Source organism: Antechinus flavipes, chromosome 4, assembly GCF_016432865.1.
Source record: "Antechinus flavipes isolate AdamAnt ecotype Samford, QLD, Australia chromosome 4, AdamAnt_v2, whole genome shotgun sequence".
NCBI classification, from domain to species: domain Eukaryota; kingdom Metazoa; phylum Chordata; class Mammalia; order Dasyuromorphia; family Dasyuridae; genus Antechinus; species Antechinus flavipes.
Window position 1 is genome coordinate 282,132,121 of NC_067401.1, and position 18,371 is coordinate 282,150,491.

The 18,371-nt window shown below is 33.4% G+C and overlaps 1 protein-coding gene across 1 annotated transcript in view; it reads right to left on the reverse strand.

The window, feature by feature from the left end:
* PREP (prolyl endopeptidase) overlaps positions 1-18,371 on the reverse strand; it is a 144,173-nt gene that overhangs the window by 37,044 nt on the left and 88,758 nt on the right. The window contains exon 10 of the mRNA XM_051997461.1: positions 15,598-15,701. Coding sequence (XP_051853421.1) covers positions 15,598-15,701 — 104 coding nt within the window. The remainder of the gene's footprint in view (positions 1-15,597; positions 15,702-18,371) is intronic.

Below are 18,371 nucleotides of genomic sequence, written 5' to 3' on the forward strand. Positions count from 1 at the left end.
CAATCCTGGCAAAATATTAGTAGCTAGTTGATCCATGACAAGTCACATAACCTTGTTTTCCTCAATTTCATCTATAAAATGAACAGGAAGAAGAAATGGCAAATCACTCCAGTATCTTTGCCAAGAAAATCCCAAATGGGGTCACAAAGAACAGACACGTCTGAAATAAATGAACAACTAAACAAGAAGGAAAATATTTTATCTCAGTTTTTTAAAGGAAAATATTTTATCTCAGTTTTTTTTAAATGGCCCAAATCTACTTTAGCCTAGAATCTAATGTGATTTAACAGAGTAACTTAATGTTTTACTGGAATTAGGTGTGACTGCAGCAAAAGTTAAAGTAAAAGGAAAAAAGTTTAATTCTATCAATCACAACCCATTCTTCCTTGTGATGGATAAATTCAGACAAAAAAATATGGAATTAACAATGTAACTCATTTTGTTCCTCTTTATATCCTAATAGAAAGTAAGCTCATTGAGGTGGGGGTTTTTTTTCTTTGTATCCCTGGCACTGGCATATTACAGGCACTGAGATTCTTGTGGAATCTGAAGATGGCCTGACACTTCTAAGGCAGGTCTTTCCTAAGGAGGCAGATAATTTTCAAAGCCTCTTACATCTACAGGAATGAACAAAATTCTAATTATAGTACTTTTACTTTTCAAATCGAGAAATGAGGAGACAAATTAAGTGACCACTCATTCAAAAATAAATAAACAAAGTAAAAGGAGACAATTATGAACAAAACATCATCTGCTGAATAATTTCCATGGTTAACAATTATGAATATTTTTCCAATTCATTTCCCTAAAGTAATGGATTCATTTGCATAGAACAGGTGTGTTAGAGAATTAAAGCAACCAGTGACTTCACACTATTCTAAAAATTCTTTTATAACACTGCAAAACTGATTTTTTTAAGAGGTGGGGGGAGGGACATTGTGTAATTCTTTGGACCTTGGGAAGTTTGAAACTCAAATTATTTTTCATACATTTATCCATAAACATTAAAAAAAAAACAACTATCCAAGTTGGAACTAATATAATGTTTTTAGGTAGAACATATTTATATGTTCAATATATAGTCAGGTAAAAACATCAATATGACAAATTTTATAGAACTTGCATTTTTTTTATTGCTCTGGAATTTTGTCCTAAGAGGTACATTGGTAGAAGTTATGTTCTTTGAATGTATTAGAAGATAGAGATGAAGATGATATATTGTGATTTAGAAAATGAGAAAACAACAAAGTTTTATAAATATATTAAGAGGAGAGAGGCATGTTCTATATAATCTATAACTTTGGCCATATTATTTGAGTGAGTGTTTGGAGTTTAGATGGCGTTGGTGTATGCAATAGAAAATTATAGAGCAATTGCTATTACTTGATAATAATAAATAAAATAAATATAAAAGATTATACTAAAAGTAGAACCAGTCAAACTCTCCTCTTTCTCATTTCATTGACAATTCCGTTAAACAACATCACAAACATTAGCCCCATGTCTACTATGTACAAACTTATCAAAGTTCTAGAGATAACTCAACTGGGAAGATACAGGGTATACATATAAAATAATTTGAAATCATACATTTACATGAAATCTTTCATGTACAAAAATGCATGATTAGCCAACTACTAGTAATATATGTGCTTTCTATCCTCTCATCATTACTAGTTATAGAACCTAGTCAATAATCTTAATGCCATTGTCACATGTAACTCATACCATGTTAGAGTTAGATGTGACCTATGAAATTCCTAATTCAAACTTGGGGTACATGTGAGTAAATTGTGAACTAATAAGACTTATACAAAAATCACTCTATTCCTTAAAAGTTAGGCCATCTTTAGTCATCCTGATCTTTATCTTGCCACTGGATGAAGATGTCTTCAGAGAAGCTAATGAGGCTGGTGACTTTCCAAAGCCCTCCCTCACTTAAATTTAATTCAAATGTAAGTCATGTTATTACCTCTTTAATATAATGGTCCACTTTGAGAATGAAACTACAAGAAGCTAGTCAGAGGCAGAAATGGAATAAGAATTTATTTCCTGCTCTTCTTTCTCTTACACCATAGTACTTCAGTCTATCTCTTTTTTACTGTTTCTACATATCAACTTTGGTCCTTATCATTTCATATGTGACCCATCACCAGAATCTCATAATTAGATTCCCTGCCCCATAATTTTTTCCTATTCTCAATCCATCCAAAACACTGTCATTTTCACAGTTGCAATTTGATGTACAAAACGTACCTTTTTAATAAAATCCAGAATACAACTTCTTTAAATCTATTTTTAAAAATGCAGATTCAGAATACAATGTACTATACAACTATTTGGTTTTACTGCATCTTAAAAAGATAATTAGTAACCAATATTCTAAAAAAAATTAAGTCCAAACACAAACTTTATTAATAAAAAAGAAGAGTGATTTGTTTGGAAGCTTGAAGCTGATAGCCATTCACTGTTTAAAGATACAACATTAAGTAGAGACAGATGCTAGCTAAGAGAAATGAAAGCAGTCGTAGATTGGATAGTATTGTGTAGTAATCAATCCCTACATAGCTCTAGCAAAGCAAAGAACAAATCCCAATTGCTTTGTATTGGTGACAGAAAGCACTGACAAAAGCCCTGGGACCAGAAAAACAATGCCACAACTCAATTACAACTTTTCATTTGACTTCTTCATTGACCTATCTTTTCAACAAATGGTTATTAAATGCCTAAGATGAGTAATATATGGAAGGAAACTGAGATAACAATAAGAAAAAGAAAAGCAAACAAAGAAAATTATCACCTAAAACACAACTAAAATACTTAAAAGCTCCCAACAGCCAAACTCTTTGCCAAAATATTTATTTAACTGTATTCTCCTTAGTCAAAACTAACACTGCAGCAAAATTCTTACTCCCAGGAGTTATCATGCTCATGGATTTCCTCAAAAACTACAAATCTAAATACCATACAATAAATCCTTCATACAAGTTTGGGACAAAAAGAAACCTTTTACAGATAATTGCAAATTGCTTAAAGTACAATCATTAAGACATGTATGAGTACCACAGTGCAGTTCACTACCACCCACCAGGAAACTTAGGGTCAGAAGTGGGTTCACGCTGGGGAAGGCTAACTACAAAGAAATGGTCAATTAGAAAGCCATCTTGTGATAAGCTTAGAAGCAGCACTGCAAAAAGTTATTGAGAAGCAGCTCACTGTGGGTGAGGAGAAAGGAAGAAAAAAAAAAATGAAGACAAATCAAAACATTCAGAAATCCCACTGGGAACATACAGAACAAATTGTTCTTGATTACCATGGTGCACTTTACTGTGTGAAAGATTTAAAAGAGAATTTATTTACTATGAAGAATATCACTAGTCAAAAGTCATAAGTCACAAGACATAAATCAGTCTTTTTAAAATTGTTCTATTTTCTAAATATCTATTAGCTTTAAGTTTTCATGGGGTTGGGTGGTCATGTTTTCATTTATATTACTAATTATAAGCAAGTGGCACCATAGCATATGAAAGGGAAAACAATGAATAATAAAAATTTTAAGATGGATAAATTTCATCCTTAGGTAGAAAGATAGAGCAAACAATACAGAACTTTACAAATTGTAGTGCTCAGAGTCTCTAGTATTAAAACCCTCTATTAAAGTGCTATTAAAGAAATTAAATAACCATGTCTAGGAAACTTAAGTGTTCAAAGATCTAGCTTAAGTTAATACATTTTCTAAATTTAAAATAAGATTATTTAATGGTTCTCAGCGATTATAGTTTCTAATAGATCCTATTTTTATCTGTATAGCTGAAAAACAAACAAACCAAGTAATAAAATAACAAAGCCTGCTGTATTTTAAGATTTCCAGAGCACATACACAAAATATATATGTAGGTTGTATGCATACATACACACAAATCAAAGAAAATAAATCATTATCTTCTTTTATTCTTACTATAAATTAAGTAGTACAAGTACTATCTGTCCAGAGGGACAAGAGTTAAATGACAAATCAAGACAGGAACAGAAACGTCATGAGATTATATAATGGCAGGTAAATCATACTAATATTTGTTAGAATTGAATGAGATAAGCAGCATGATAAAGTAGATTTACAAGTACTTCAGGTGAGAGATTATTTAGTATGGGTCACAGAAAAGAAAGAAACAACAGTAGTTGATGAGTCCCTGCTGAGGGATACTGAGGCTCTTACTTGTTCATCTCATCCTGTCACTAAAGAGATCTGCTGTCTAACCAGGTCATATTTCAAGAGGAAACAGAACTGTGTAAATTTTTTAAAAATGGTGGCCACTGTACTTTGTTCTGGTGAGTCTTATGGGCACAAATACTACTGTCAGAAGGAAATCTAGGAAGTTTTGGTAAAAATTAGTTTCAGCAAGAAAACGAAGATCAATTTTGCCAATACTCTGCAGGGATTACAAGCAATACAAAAGAGAGTGCAGATTGAGAAGTGAACAACTATCTTAAAAACACATTAAGACTGGCATTTAGATTTCTGACCATTAGCTAAAAATATTGAATGGCACAAAACTAATGTAGAATGGAGTGTACCTAACAGAGATAGTTAGGAATATAACTGCCTGGAATTTTACAAATCCAATCAAAAATGCTTTAAAATGAAAAGGGCAGCCACCTACACACATACCCTCATAATATCCAACATGTTAATATTTCAAAAAGTAGAGTTTTACTGTAGAAATAGCAGCTGAGACACCAATAACCTGACAGAAAAAGATAAAAAAAACAAAACAAAAACATCCAGCTGTTAAAATCTCATGGTCCCAAATTTGCTAATATAAATGTATTAAGTATAGAATAATTAAAAAAAAAACACAAAACAAGATGAAGTAGACATTATAATGGAAGGAAACAAATATGAAATTAAAAGTATTACTAAGAGTCAGTATTAATAAAGAAGCAAAACAGAGACCATGCAGTATGTGGGAGAGAGCGCAAGCTTTGAAATCAGAAGGCCTGGATTTGTATCCTACCTACAACAATTCTTATATAACCTTGGACAAGTAACTTAACCCCTCTGGGCTTCAATTTCCTCATCTTTAAAATAAAGAGATTGGATTAGATTGCCTCTAAAATCTCCAACAATTTGAAATCAACAATCCTATAATCTTAATTTAGAAACAAATTATTTTGAATTCAGAATATATTAGGGAAGAAAAGGAGAAATGGAGGAGGAGTAGTTTGGTTACAGATTATAAGTCTGGCAAAGAGGCACAAGATAGCTCCTCTCTCCCACTTCTGGCCACAACCTTGGCTTTTCAGGTCCCACAGATACTCAGGATAGCAGAAGCACAGGTACTCCTGAGCTACTTTCCCCTTTACCCTTTTCATTTCCATGTCTCCTCACGTCCTCAGAAGATAGGCTCACTATCAAATTGGTAAGAGCTCTAGTTCTTCCCTTTTCATTTAGGTTGGGAAAGAGTAGTTAAACAATGGATGGGGGGGAAAAACTGCATGGCAAACAACTTTTTCTTAAATTTTCTATCCTACTCACTTACTTCTTCCAAATTTGTCCAGGATAGCAGCATTCTTTCTTCCTCCAGGTTCTCACAATCCCAGTTTCATCTTCAACTTTTCACTTTCTCTCACCTAAAACATTCAACCAACTGCCAAATCTTTTTTGCTTTAACCTCCATAATTCTTACATTAATTTCTTTCTCTTTTTACCTGGCCACCATTCAAACTTGGGCCCTCAACATCATTTCTTGCCTGGATCACTGAAAGAGTTTCCTATTTAGTCTCCTTACTCTAAGTCTCTCTCCTCTACAATTCATAGCTGCCAAAGTGATTTTTACACAAACTTAAGTTTGAACATATTTTTCTCCTACTTGATAAACTCTAGTGGTTCCCTATTATTTGATTTCTCTCATCCTTTCTTTTTTTTTCTCTCTCATCCTTTCAAAGTGAATTATTATTATTATTATTATTACAGCAGTATATATATTTAATTTGTGGATAAATAAATGGAGAGATGTTCAGATTTTCTACTGATAGCATAATCAAAAAAAGTTTAGAACCACTGTATTAGGCAACAGTCTAGTTAAATGGATTTGGAACTGACTAAATGGCTAGCTTGGAGTCAGGTCTCCAACAGAGCACCCCAGAGATCTATGGTTGGCTCTGGACTTTTTGTTTTTCTTTGTATCCTCAACACTTACTACAGTGCTTGATATGGGGTAGGCCTTATTAAATGCTAGCTAACTTTTTAATATTTTTATCCGTGACTCAAATAATGATCTAGATGACATGCTTATCAGATTTGTAAATGAATGAAAATTTGAAAGTCAGTGCTAGTCAATATCTCTAAAAATTTCAAAGAGACTCAAAAAAAATGGATTGAAATGAAATATGTAAATCTGGATAGGGATAACCATAAAGTATTAATCTTGGCTTTAAAGACAACTTCATTAGGTATTAGCCCCTCCAGAAAAGACTTGGAAGTTTTAAGAAATTATGCGCTCAATATAAATCTAAACTGTGAAATGATAGTTTAAAATCTAATGCAATATTCAACTGAATTAGGAGAAACATTACTAGACTGCTGCATTCAGTATTGGGTATTACATTTTAGAAAGGGGACTGCATTGCTAGAGAGCATGAATAGGAGGGCAATTATGATAGTGAATCATTAAGATATTGCTATCCAAGTATTTGGGGAGAGAATAAGAGCATGATAGTTGTCTTCATGTATTTGATAACCTACGATGAAAGAAAGGGAATCAGACTTCTTTTGCTTGGTCCCAGAGGGCAGAACCAGAAACAATAGGTAGAAGATGCAAAGAGGCAAATTTAGATTCAATGAGAGGAAAAATTCCCTATTGATTGGCATTGTTCAAAACAGGAATGGATCATCTTAAGGAGGACATAGATTGAAACCAATTCTTAGTTAAATACAAGTTGAACTAAATTATTTCTGAAGTCCCTGCCATCTTCTAAAGCTTTATTTTAGGACCTTTCAAGATTAAAAAGATTCTGAAAGATTGAAGGACAGCAACAAGGTATTCCAAATATAAGAAAGCTCCAGACATAGCATGTTGTATATCAGTGACAAGGAAATAACCTTCCTGACTGAGGAGAATTTTGTTAGTTGAACAGTAGGAAATATGAATGACAACAGATTTAGAGGTTGAAAGGATGCTGAATACGAAGGGATTTGCAGACCAAGACAGTGCTTAGGTTTGAGTAATGGATGATAACTGGAATTTATTATAAGTTTTTGTTTGGCAAATATATACTACATTGTTTGTCATTAGTTTTACAATAATATTTTATTCTTTAAAACAGATTCTAATCTGAGCCTGAAAAGCAGATAAGAAAATATGACCCTCTTTTATCACTAAAGAATTGAAATCAGCAAATAACAATGATGGCAGAAATATCCAAGTCCACATCATTAAACGGAAGCTATATTAGTCCGCTACTAAAAGATAATTTGTGGAAACAGGAAAAAAAAAAAAAAAAGATCTCCCCTCCTCAAATCTTTATGGGTCTAATAATGGCTATACTATTTTTCTTCTGGGGAGACAATAAAATCTTTTCAGTTGATCTATCTTTACTTATGCTGCTGATTTATCTTCAGTTGATCATCAATGAAACTCCAGAACAAGGAGAAGGAGAAGAAAAATGTTTAATAAGCTGATAGGCCAGATGAGTTTGTCTCATCTCTCTTTGCCACAAAAGACAGAGAAAAGTAAGAAACTAGAAAACAGTTGGGTGCTTGAAGTCATTATAAAATATTTCAGTGGAGTTAAGGAATGAAACTTTCAGAGAAGGGACAGAATGGCAAAATTGTCCTATGGCAATTTCCATTCCTATTGATCCCCTCTATCTTGTCACAAAAAGGAAATCTAAGTAGTCACCTCATTTTTCAAGAATTCTATATTAAGACAGAAACATACAGTGATTAAAAACACTGTGATATAATAAGACAACCTGGAATAGACACACCCCTTTGAGAACATATAATCAGAGAAGGGGTCACATGCTTTGAGCACAGAAGTTAATGTCTTGATCCATTTTACAAGTAGCAAGGGCTTCATGCCAGAGTTGTCTAAGTCAATCTGCTGATACCTTGCAGAAGCTGGTTTGCTAGTTGTCCTGGTGTCAGTACTGGAATTAAAACCAAAATCCTGAAAGAAATCCAAAATGGAAGCTTTGGGGCCTTTCCTTGGAGGTCTAGCAGAAGCTGGGAAATTTAAATGATTAAGTTCCATTCCTTCTACACAGAGATTAAAACTGGAGGATGGGGGCTGAGGCTGCCACACGGTGGCTGGTATTAAATGGCTTAAAATAAAATTCTTCATGTATAAATATGTATACATATATTGGATTTAACATATATTTTAACATATTTAACATGTATTAGACTACCTGCCATCTAAGGAAGGGAGTGGGAGGAAAGAGGGAAAAATAGGAACAGAAAGTTTTGCAAGGGTCAGTGTTGAAAAATTACCCATGCATATGTTTTATAAATAGAAAGCTTTAATAAAAAAATGCAAATATAAAAAGAGGAAAAAAATAAAAGTTCTTCAAACATTTCATAATAATCTGAAGGAGAAAAAAAAATTAGTGATAAAGAGAAGAACCATTACGCAAAGCAGAAAAGTAATGAGAAGTGGATTCTACACTGGCTCATTTAATAATCCAAAGGATTTATTTATGAATTTGTGTGTATTTATCTTATCTATCATATCTGTTTTATATACAATAAGAAAAAAATGGTTCTAATAATAAAGGGCTAATACTACTTATGTTAATCTGTACCTTTGCTTTAACTATTGATTATAAAGCTAACTTATCAAGGTGACTGATGATTCAAAAAAAGAACATCTAATTGGAAGAACTTGTCCTTTGCCCAACAACTACTTGATATAAATAATATTTATGATATCTAGTAAGGTAGATGATATTGTGCTTATTGAGCACAATTCTAGAACTTCCAAAACGAGATCCACAATTACTCAAGAGTTCAGTCTAACAACCCACACTGTAAAGTTACCAAGAAGATGGTAAAAAACCAATTGCCCAGAGAATAATATTCTGTTATAAGGGTAAAGGTAACCTATAAAATTAGATATAACTGCACCTCTATATTAGACAGACAATGCTTAGGATTAATCAGGAGGAAGAAAGTCAACTGGCCTGTCTGAAGTTCTCTCCTTCTCTCTCCATCCTATCTAAAACAAAGGCCCATTTAATAATATTTTTCAAGGGATAGAGCTATAGTCATAGAATACCATATTCTCTTAAGAACTAGTAGGTTAAATATAAAGATCAATGAAGAGATAGATATATGGTAAGTTATAAAGAACTATGTGGGAGAAATGGTACAAAGAATGTCACTGAAAGGTAGACTGCTGATTCTATAGCTGTGTGTGTGTGTGTGTGTGTGTGTGTGTGTGTGTGTGTGTGTGTGTGTGTGTATGGGGGGGGGGGGGGGGGAGATTTGTAAATGGCTCTGATGCTTTATTTGTCTCCCTGAAATGTCAAGAGTTTTAGAAGAAAAATTCCAAAACACGAGGTGGAGTGCCATGAAGAATTTATGGGTGAATCTACACAAAAATCATATAGAACCAGATATAGTAGATTGTACAGTTGGAGGATTATTACCTGTGTGATTCTGGGCAAGTCACTTAATCCTGTGTCTCAGTTTCTTTATCTACAAAATGAGCTGGAGAAAGAAATGGTAGACCATTCTAGTATCTTTGTCAAGAAAACCTCAAATAGGCTCATGAAGAGTCAGACATCACTGAAACAACTAAACCAACAACAACACTGCTGGAGAGAAAAGACACATTAAATATTTCAATGATATGTGCAAAGCTACAAAGCATGGCAGAAAAGGGAGGAGAATATCAAACATATGAATTATGGATTTGGATAATACACCTTGGCTTTCACTATTCAATACCACAATCCTAGAATTTAAAAAAAAAAAAGTCTTTCTTAGCAATGGACTAAAGAAATTTATGAAACATTTATCGAATTCTTAGTAGCAAGTATATAAGCACTGCTAGGTACCTTGTGAGACTTAGATATGTTCCAAGTTTTGTTGCACAGATATATGCAATGCCTGCAAAGGGCATAAAATACAAACAGAATACAAAGCAAAAAGTAAATACTTCAGGAAAGGTACAAGAGAATACTGTGGTAGCAGACAGAAAGAAGCAATTACTTCAGACTGGAACTGGGAGGAAAGAAAAGGATGACCTAATATAGACTTCAAGGAAGAGGTGGTCTTTGATGGTTAAGTACAATTTCAATAAGCAAAGATAGAGAGAGCGGGTGTTCTAGCTGGGGAATGGAAGGGAATGGGGGGAATGTGTAAAGAAAAAGATGGGAAATAAAGCACTGTAAATGTAAATTAAGACCAAAGGGTCTTGAATGTCATGTGTTTTGATTTTATTCCTTAGGAAATAAGAAGCCATTGGAATTTTCTGAGCAGGAGTATAATATGTTTTTGACATTGTCTTGAGAATTACTGCATTGAATTAGGTATCCAGGGCTGAGCACAGAGCTTTGGGTGAGTACCTATATTATAAGGAGATAGGATGAAAATAGAATAAGGTGAAGGTTTTACTGGTGAAAATAATGGAATTGCTTTTCTTGTTGCCAGTTAACAGAACATCAGTTACAAGCCTGTGGCATATAATTTATTTCTGTGTTATAGCAACAAAACAAAGGGCATTTTCTATTATCATTTGTGGTCTTGAACTATTTTAACCCAACTGATAAACTGAAGAATGAAAAAAGGATCCAAACAATGTACTTGCTGATTACAAATGCAACACAGCAATCTTGAATGTCAGCATGATAAAGTGAATTCTGAAGCAGGACATGAACCTGTTTAACCAAGATGGGATTACCCACAAACATAAACATCAAGAAGAACCTCTAAGTTCAAGCTTATATATGCATAAGTTGTTCCCTCTAAAGCATTTGTCAAATAACTTATACAACGAAAATGATAATTCTGGTAATGTTTGGCAACTTTCTGTTGATTAATTCCTAATGATTTTCACATACTAAATGTTTCTCAAAGGAATATTTCTTTCAGAATCTTCACCCTCTAGATTCTAGAGTCTAGAATGATGCACAACATCAGTTAACAGAGGATTTAACAAGGATGCTGACAAATCAATAGTTCAGGTGCTGCATTTCTGCCACATGCTTCTTTAATGATTATTAAAGACAGTAGCTAACACTCAGAGAATGTGCTTTATCAATGGCAAAGCTGGAACTCTTATAATACAAAAGAACCATCATCATGTTTTGATTTTGTCAGAATGGGGGCTCCCACTACTGACATAGATCAGAAATATGCCGCTTAAATTTTAGAGCGCTTCCTGTGATTCAGAAAATTAAGAGGCTCTGCCATGATGGAGTGTAAACTGCTGCCTTGGATCCTGCACAAGTAAAACAAAGAGCAAATGTCTGTTCAGTTGAACTGAAAATCAATGTGGAGAAACTGATGCTTATTTAGAGAGAATATAGCAATGGGTTGGACCAATGGGGTCTGGGGTTAAAGATGGAGGGTTTGGAAGACCTAAGTTCAAATTCTAACTCTGGCACTTACTGATCTTGAGACCAAGGGCAAGTTATGTAATCTTTCTGAGTGAGAACACAACAATTTGTTTACCATGGCTCATTGCTTGTGAACTTAAATTTTACTTAGGTCAAAGGAAAAAAAATCACTGATAATAATTAAAGGACTCTTCAGCACTAATGCTTTTAAATAATAACTACTATTGTTATTTTGGAAGGGAAGCCCTGTGTTTTAATTTTGCAGAAAACTCACTGAAAACTCCCACCTACCCACACAGATGATTTTGTACGTTATTTATTATCTAAGAAAACTGCCCAAAACACTGAGAAATTAAGTGATTTGTCCATGGTCATATAACTAGTGTATATGTGTCAAAGGTAGGAACTGAAACCAGATTTTCCTTAAGTCAAGGCAAACCCTCTCCTGATGCTTACTATAATACTAACAATTATATATATTTATATATATAAAGACTATTCTCTAAATTTCTGCAGGTATTCCTTAGAAAGAGAAATATTTAAGTGTAAGAAAATAGGGATATAAATTATTATGCTGGAAAAGCTCACCTGAATCCCATGATTTCTGGGCTTCCCCTCCCCCCCCCCCCACATTGAAGCTTGCTTTCTCTCATGTAATCTCAGCATTTGTGTGTTAACTCACTTTAATTATCTCCATCCTATAAAACTTCATGAAGCCAAGAATGATATGAACTAAATGAATAGTTTTCTTTCAGGCCAGGATATCTTTTAGGAGCTGAACAGGAATGAGAGCCCTTTTCTAGCCTCATCAAACCTTAATGGTTTTGCCTTCTAGATTCATTTTTGCCACTTTGCTGTTTGGAAAAGAATATATACTATACTAGCTAAAAAGTGAGTCATGAGTAAACCTAACACTTTAAGATAAGGCTCTTACTTCCATGGAGCTTACACTTTAAGAAATTATATATTTTTAGAGTAGGGAATTGTATTCTCAGCACAAAGCTATTGCTATAAATTGCTACGTCAAAAAAAGGTACATTTCCCCAGGATCTCATTTTAAAAATTATATCCCTGTATAGTTCAATTTTCCATCTAGAGATGTAATCAGGGATGGAAAGGCCTTTGTGCTGATTCAAGTACCTTCTGTACTTTATAGCTTTTAAACCAAGTTTGTCAAACTGAAATGTTGTGGAATAACCTGTAACTCCTTCCATTCAAAAGGTTTGAAGATCTCTGGAGAACAGCAGCTTACACAAGGAGCAGAAAGACCTCATGGGTTTTAATCATTTTGCTTGCTTCTTCAAACACACTTGTTTTTTCTGTCCTCAATTTGCAGTTCTAGGTAAATAATGTTGTTATAATGATAAGCCTGACTGAGAAGGACTGCCATTAATTGGTGTCTTTTAAGTACTCACCAGTAAATGGTAAAATAAAAGCAGAGAAAGGGAGAGAGAACAAAGGAATATTCTTTTCAAATACTAAACATAAAATATAAATACACTAAGCTTAAGAACCACCAACAGTAGCACTAGAGTAATTGAAAGGAAAAAAAGGAGCAACTTTTAAAAATTACTCTGACTTTGCCTTTCTCCTCTCTCGCCAGAGCATAGCTTCCTATGACATATTTTTAGAATATTTTCCAATAATTCCTATGCCATTCTTTATTTCCTTTTTTTTTGAAATGATATTAACATCACTGTGAATAACATCATGAAGATATGAGAACACTTTCCACCCTCTTAGTGTAATAGATTTGATTAGATTAGCACTAGAAGGGATCTTTTAGCCATTCAATTTATATATGAAGAAACTAAGGTGTAGGGTCATTAAATAAGCTGTCCATAGTCATATAGTATCTATAATGGAACTTGAATCCATATCTTACTGACTCTTAAGTCCATTGCTTAGGCCATGCTTTATTCCACAGAGAAAATGAAGAACAACAGAAAACTAGATTTCATCCCCCTCAAATTAAGTTCAAATCTCACAATGAGTAAAGTGTTTTCCAAAATCCCTGTCTATCCTAAATTACCAGAGCTCTAAATTGATAACATGGCCAAGAAGATATTTAAGCCACAGTCTATAGTTATGTAAATTTTAAATAACTTAAAAATATATTCATATTAAAATTTATACATTTTAAGGCTAACCATTTCCCATATGTAAAACAAAATTTTCCATCACATTGCAGAAATCCATTAAGAGTCTAAAACCAATAAAGTTTTGCCCAGCAACTTTCAAATATTTACCTATAATTTTCTGTTATGGTAGCACAAAAAAGCTATAGATGTTTTAAAAGCTCAATGTTAAACATAATAACTCTGGTTAAGGAATTTCCTGAATGACATGGCAAAGTCAATAATGGAACACTTGATTATTTTTTTCCAAGTCTGATTCCATAACAAGAGTCCATGTTTACAAACTTGATGGATTTGCACTTGGCATTATAAATAATTCCATAGCTATAAAAATTTACCTATGACCTATTGTTAAAAATACATTACTTTTCTAGATGGTAACTGAGTGTTTTTTATCTACAAAGCATGCTTCTAGATTTAGACAGAAAAAATAAGTCCTATTGGGGCTGAGAGTAGTAGTGGTGGAATCTGTTGAAAACAGGAAAAAGTGGAAGGTGAAACTATTCAATACACTCCACATCATAGGAATCAGATAAATGTATCAGTAGTGCCTAAGGGGCCAAACAAGAGTGAAAAGGCTACATCCTTTAGAATCTGGGGCAAAAGTAGACAAGATTATTCTCTCAAGTTAGAGCTAACAATAGTAAACATAAAAGAGATGATACAACCTGTTAATGAGCACCCTAAGAGATACTCTATAAAAAAGAGGCTGGGACATTTCCTATATTTCATCAAGGAACACTGGGAAACTCCCTGAAACTTCAAAAAACACACTAAGTATCCTGAAATCGAATTTATTGTGATATAACACTCATGAATTGATAAAAGATAAGAATTATTGAAAAAAGAGATATGGGTTGCAAGCTATTTGTTAGAATATCTCTAATACTGTCCTGGGTAAAAGCTGTGCTGATACCAATTTTGTTGTTGTTATTTTGTTTGCTTTACTTTTTTGGCTGGATCTGTGACTTCATTGGTGTAGTGAACTGCTAATGAGAAAAACTTCTTCAAGCAACACAGAACAGTGATTTTTAGTCTTAGTGTTGCCTAGGACACTGAAAGAGTTTAAGAGACCCAGCTTATTTGTATTAGGCAAGAAATTTTAACATAGGGCTCCCTGATCTTGAAGGTAGCTTTTTCTCCAGTATTTCACCCTTGCTCTCTCTAGAAATGGTAGTAAAACACAAATATTTTTAGGGCAGAGAAGTTTATCATCATTAAGCTAAGTAATTCATGGTTGGAGGAGTCATCTCATAAAACGTGATACTTATTACTCTCTAATTCTCTGAACATCAAACAGCCTTGTAATCTGTAATTTGGTTTCCTAAATTAACTTACCTACCTACCTGGTGGGAATGACTGGTACCAATGTCGTTTTCTTGCTGGTTATGTCTCTTAAAATAGTAAATCATTACCTGTACATTTTGCTCCTAAAAACAGTCTCTCTTCTGAGTTTTGTTAGTGAGGCCTATTCTCCCAGGGTGAGACTACCCTTGGGCAAATAAGGTTTTTAATCAAACCCTAAGTAAGGGTAAAATCCCCTCAAGAAACAGCCTCCAACAAGATTGTAGTTTCTAACAATTTCAACCACAACATGAGATAGAATGTTGAACTTCTTTTCAAGCAGATCAATTCATGTGGAATTAATTGTATCTGCCCTTGTGGCTTTGACAAGGAAGGACCTTGATTATGGAGAGCATGTGCTTCATGTCAAAAGCAACGCCTACAAGACCAGAGCCTCTGCACACACCAGCCTGGCAGCTCCTGACAAAGCTGGAATGTTAATGGGGGCCATTCCAAAGTCTTCAGTCCTGATTCCATGTTCACTGAACAGCTGTACTAGCTAGAGAAGTAAATAAAAAGCTATTTATTGGAAGAAGAACATCTGTGTTACCTGGACGGTTTGGTAATCAGAAGCATCAATTCCTTTCACAGTCACCTCTCGGAAAACTCTGGGCTCCAATTCCTCTCTGGTAAGATCACAGTGATAAATAATACCTGAAACAGAGTTTAAGTCACACATGAGTAAAAGGAACTCATTAAAGAATAATACTGGGATGGCAAAGGAAAGAGTAATGCATTGAACATATTCTCAGTTGGACTTTACAATGTACACATTTTATTTCATTTATGTTTAACTCCAATTGTTTGACATTTTTCAACCAGACCATAGAAGAAGAAAATCAAATAAAGCAATAGAAAAATTAAAATTAGTTCAAAATGTGTGATTATAACTAAGAAGATAAAAATAAAATTTGACATATATGTAAATGTGTATGTAATATATGCATGTATGTGCATATATACATTCTTATATATATGTACATGTGTATATATTTAAAGGCAGAAGTAATGGATTCTAGTCCCTGGTCAGCCATTTTACTGGCTATATGATCTTGAACAAGCCTCAAACTTTCTGAATCTGTTTTCTCATTTATAAAAAAATGAGATCTAATAATAACTAAGCCCCACATACTTCAAAGGAATATTCACAAAGCATTTTGTATAAGATAAAGTGCTATACATAAAGTATTGTTTATTAAGTATAATAATACTTTTCATCAATAGAGACTTTTTTTTTACTTTATTATATCACAAAACCTGCTGGCTTCAAATCAACCCTTTGTTAGAAGAAAAAGGATTATTACCATTTTATGGTTGGGAAAAATCAAGAAACAGAAAAGATCAAGTACCTTATACAAAATCATCTACACAGTTATTGGTTTCCTTCAAGCTAGATACACACAGACATATATACCCACATACACACATATATAAAATGTATATATGTGTACATACACACCAGAATTAATAAATCACTCAAACAAGCATCTATTACCACATACTATTGCCAATGACTCTGCTAAGTGGGTGGGAATACAAAAATAAAAATCTGAAACAGTCCATGTTCTTAAGAAGCTAATATTCTAATGGGGAAAGTCTCATAGGAAGTTATGTCACTAAAAGTAACTATTCCAGAAACATCTTGTTTTCCTAGCCTTATAGAACATTCTATACTATGACTTGTTTAAATAATATTAAAAATTAAAATTCCAGTCCCTGAATCGAATGCAGCTATATTTTACAATCCAAGAAGTAAAAAAGAATTCAATTAGAATAAATAATAAGTAAGTCTAGGTTTTTAATGTTTGAAAACAATTATGCTGCTGGGGTTTATGAAATAAGACTTAGTAATCTGCAGAATGACTGGCATAGAAACAAAATTTTCTTCTTAACCTATGCTACCAAGCACACTAAAATTAATTTAGCATTCCCAATGCAAGTTGGAAAGCCACAAATGAATTATATACATGGGACACATTAAGTATTAAAACAAAAGTTCTCCCTTCTTTATGCATATATGTGCACATATACATATGACTGTTCATCTATACACAAATAAACACATACATATCTATGTTAAATATAACAGGCTAAGAAAGCTCCAGTCCCTTGTCTAGCAGATGGGGATGAGTGAAACCTCAGGCTATACACAAATAGGCCTAAACAATTCATTTGCAGTCTTTAAAATAAACACTAAACAAAATTAGTAAAAAGAGAGGTTATGAAATGAAAATGTATCTTTCAGGATATAATTTGAAAGGATAAAAAGATGTATAGATTTCTCTATTAATTTTATATCAATTTTTCATTCTTACCATCAATGCATTAGAATAGTTGGCCAACTCTTGAGTGGGAAAAATATAAGGCACTTGAATTTATGCTTAATAAATTAAACTTCTTAGATTATTAGCTTGAATATATATTTGCATAGATCTCTTTAAAAACCTTAAAGATTTTTTTGCATACCTTTGATCCAGCAGTGCCACTACTGGGTCTGTATCCTAAAAAGATCATAAGAGAAGGAAAAGGATCCACATGTGACAAAATGTATAGCAGCTCTTTTTGTGATGGCAAAGAACTGGAAACTGAATGGATGCCCAATTGGGGAATGGCTGAATAAGTTATGATACACGAATGTAATGGAATATTATATTCTATAAAAAATGATGAGCAGAGTGATTTCTGAAAAGCCTGAAAAGACTTACATGAACTGATGATTCTGGGTGAAGTGAGCAGAACCAGGAGAACACTGAACTTAGTAACAGCAAGATTATATGATGATCACCTGTGACAGACTTAACTCTTCTCAGCAATGCAGTAATCCAAGACAATTCCAAAAGACTCGGGATAGAAAATGCCATTCATATCCAGAGAGAGAACTATGCAGGCTGAATGTGAATCGAAGCATACTATTTTCATCACTTTTTTCCCCCCTCATAGTTTTTCTTTTTGTTCTGATTTTTCTTCCACAACATGACTAATAAGTAAATATATTTAAAATGATTGCACCTTATCAGATTGCTTGCTGTCTTGGAGAAGAGGAAGGAAAATAAGGGAGGGAGAAAAAAAATCTGGCACTTAAAATCTTATAAAAACAAGTACTGAAAACTATCTTTATATGTATGGGAAAAATAAATACTACTACTGAAATTTTAAAAAAAAGCAAATGCTTGCTTCTTTCAGTCATTCTATATTTAGTTTCCTATGCTGTTTTCATTTCTGCATGTTTTCCTAACAAAAGACAACAAATAAAACAGAAAATTTCCTTTTAATAAAAATGTTGGAAATAAAGCCCATCCCTCCCCAATTAATCGAATGGTAAGA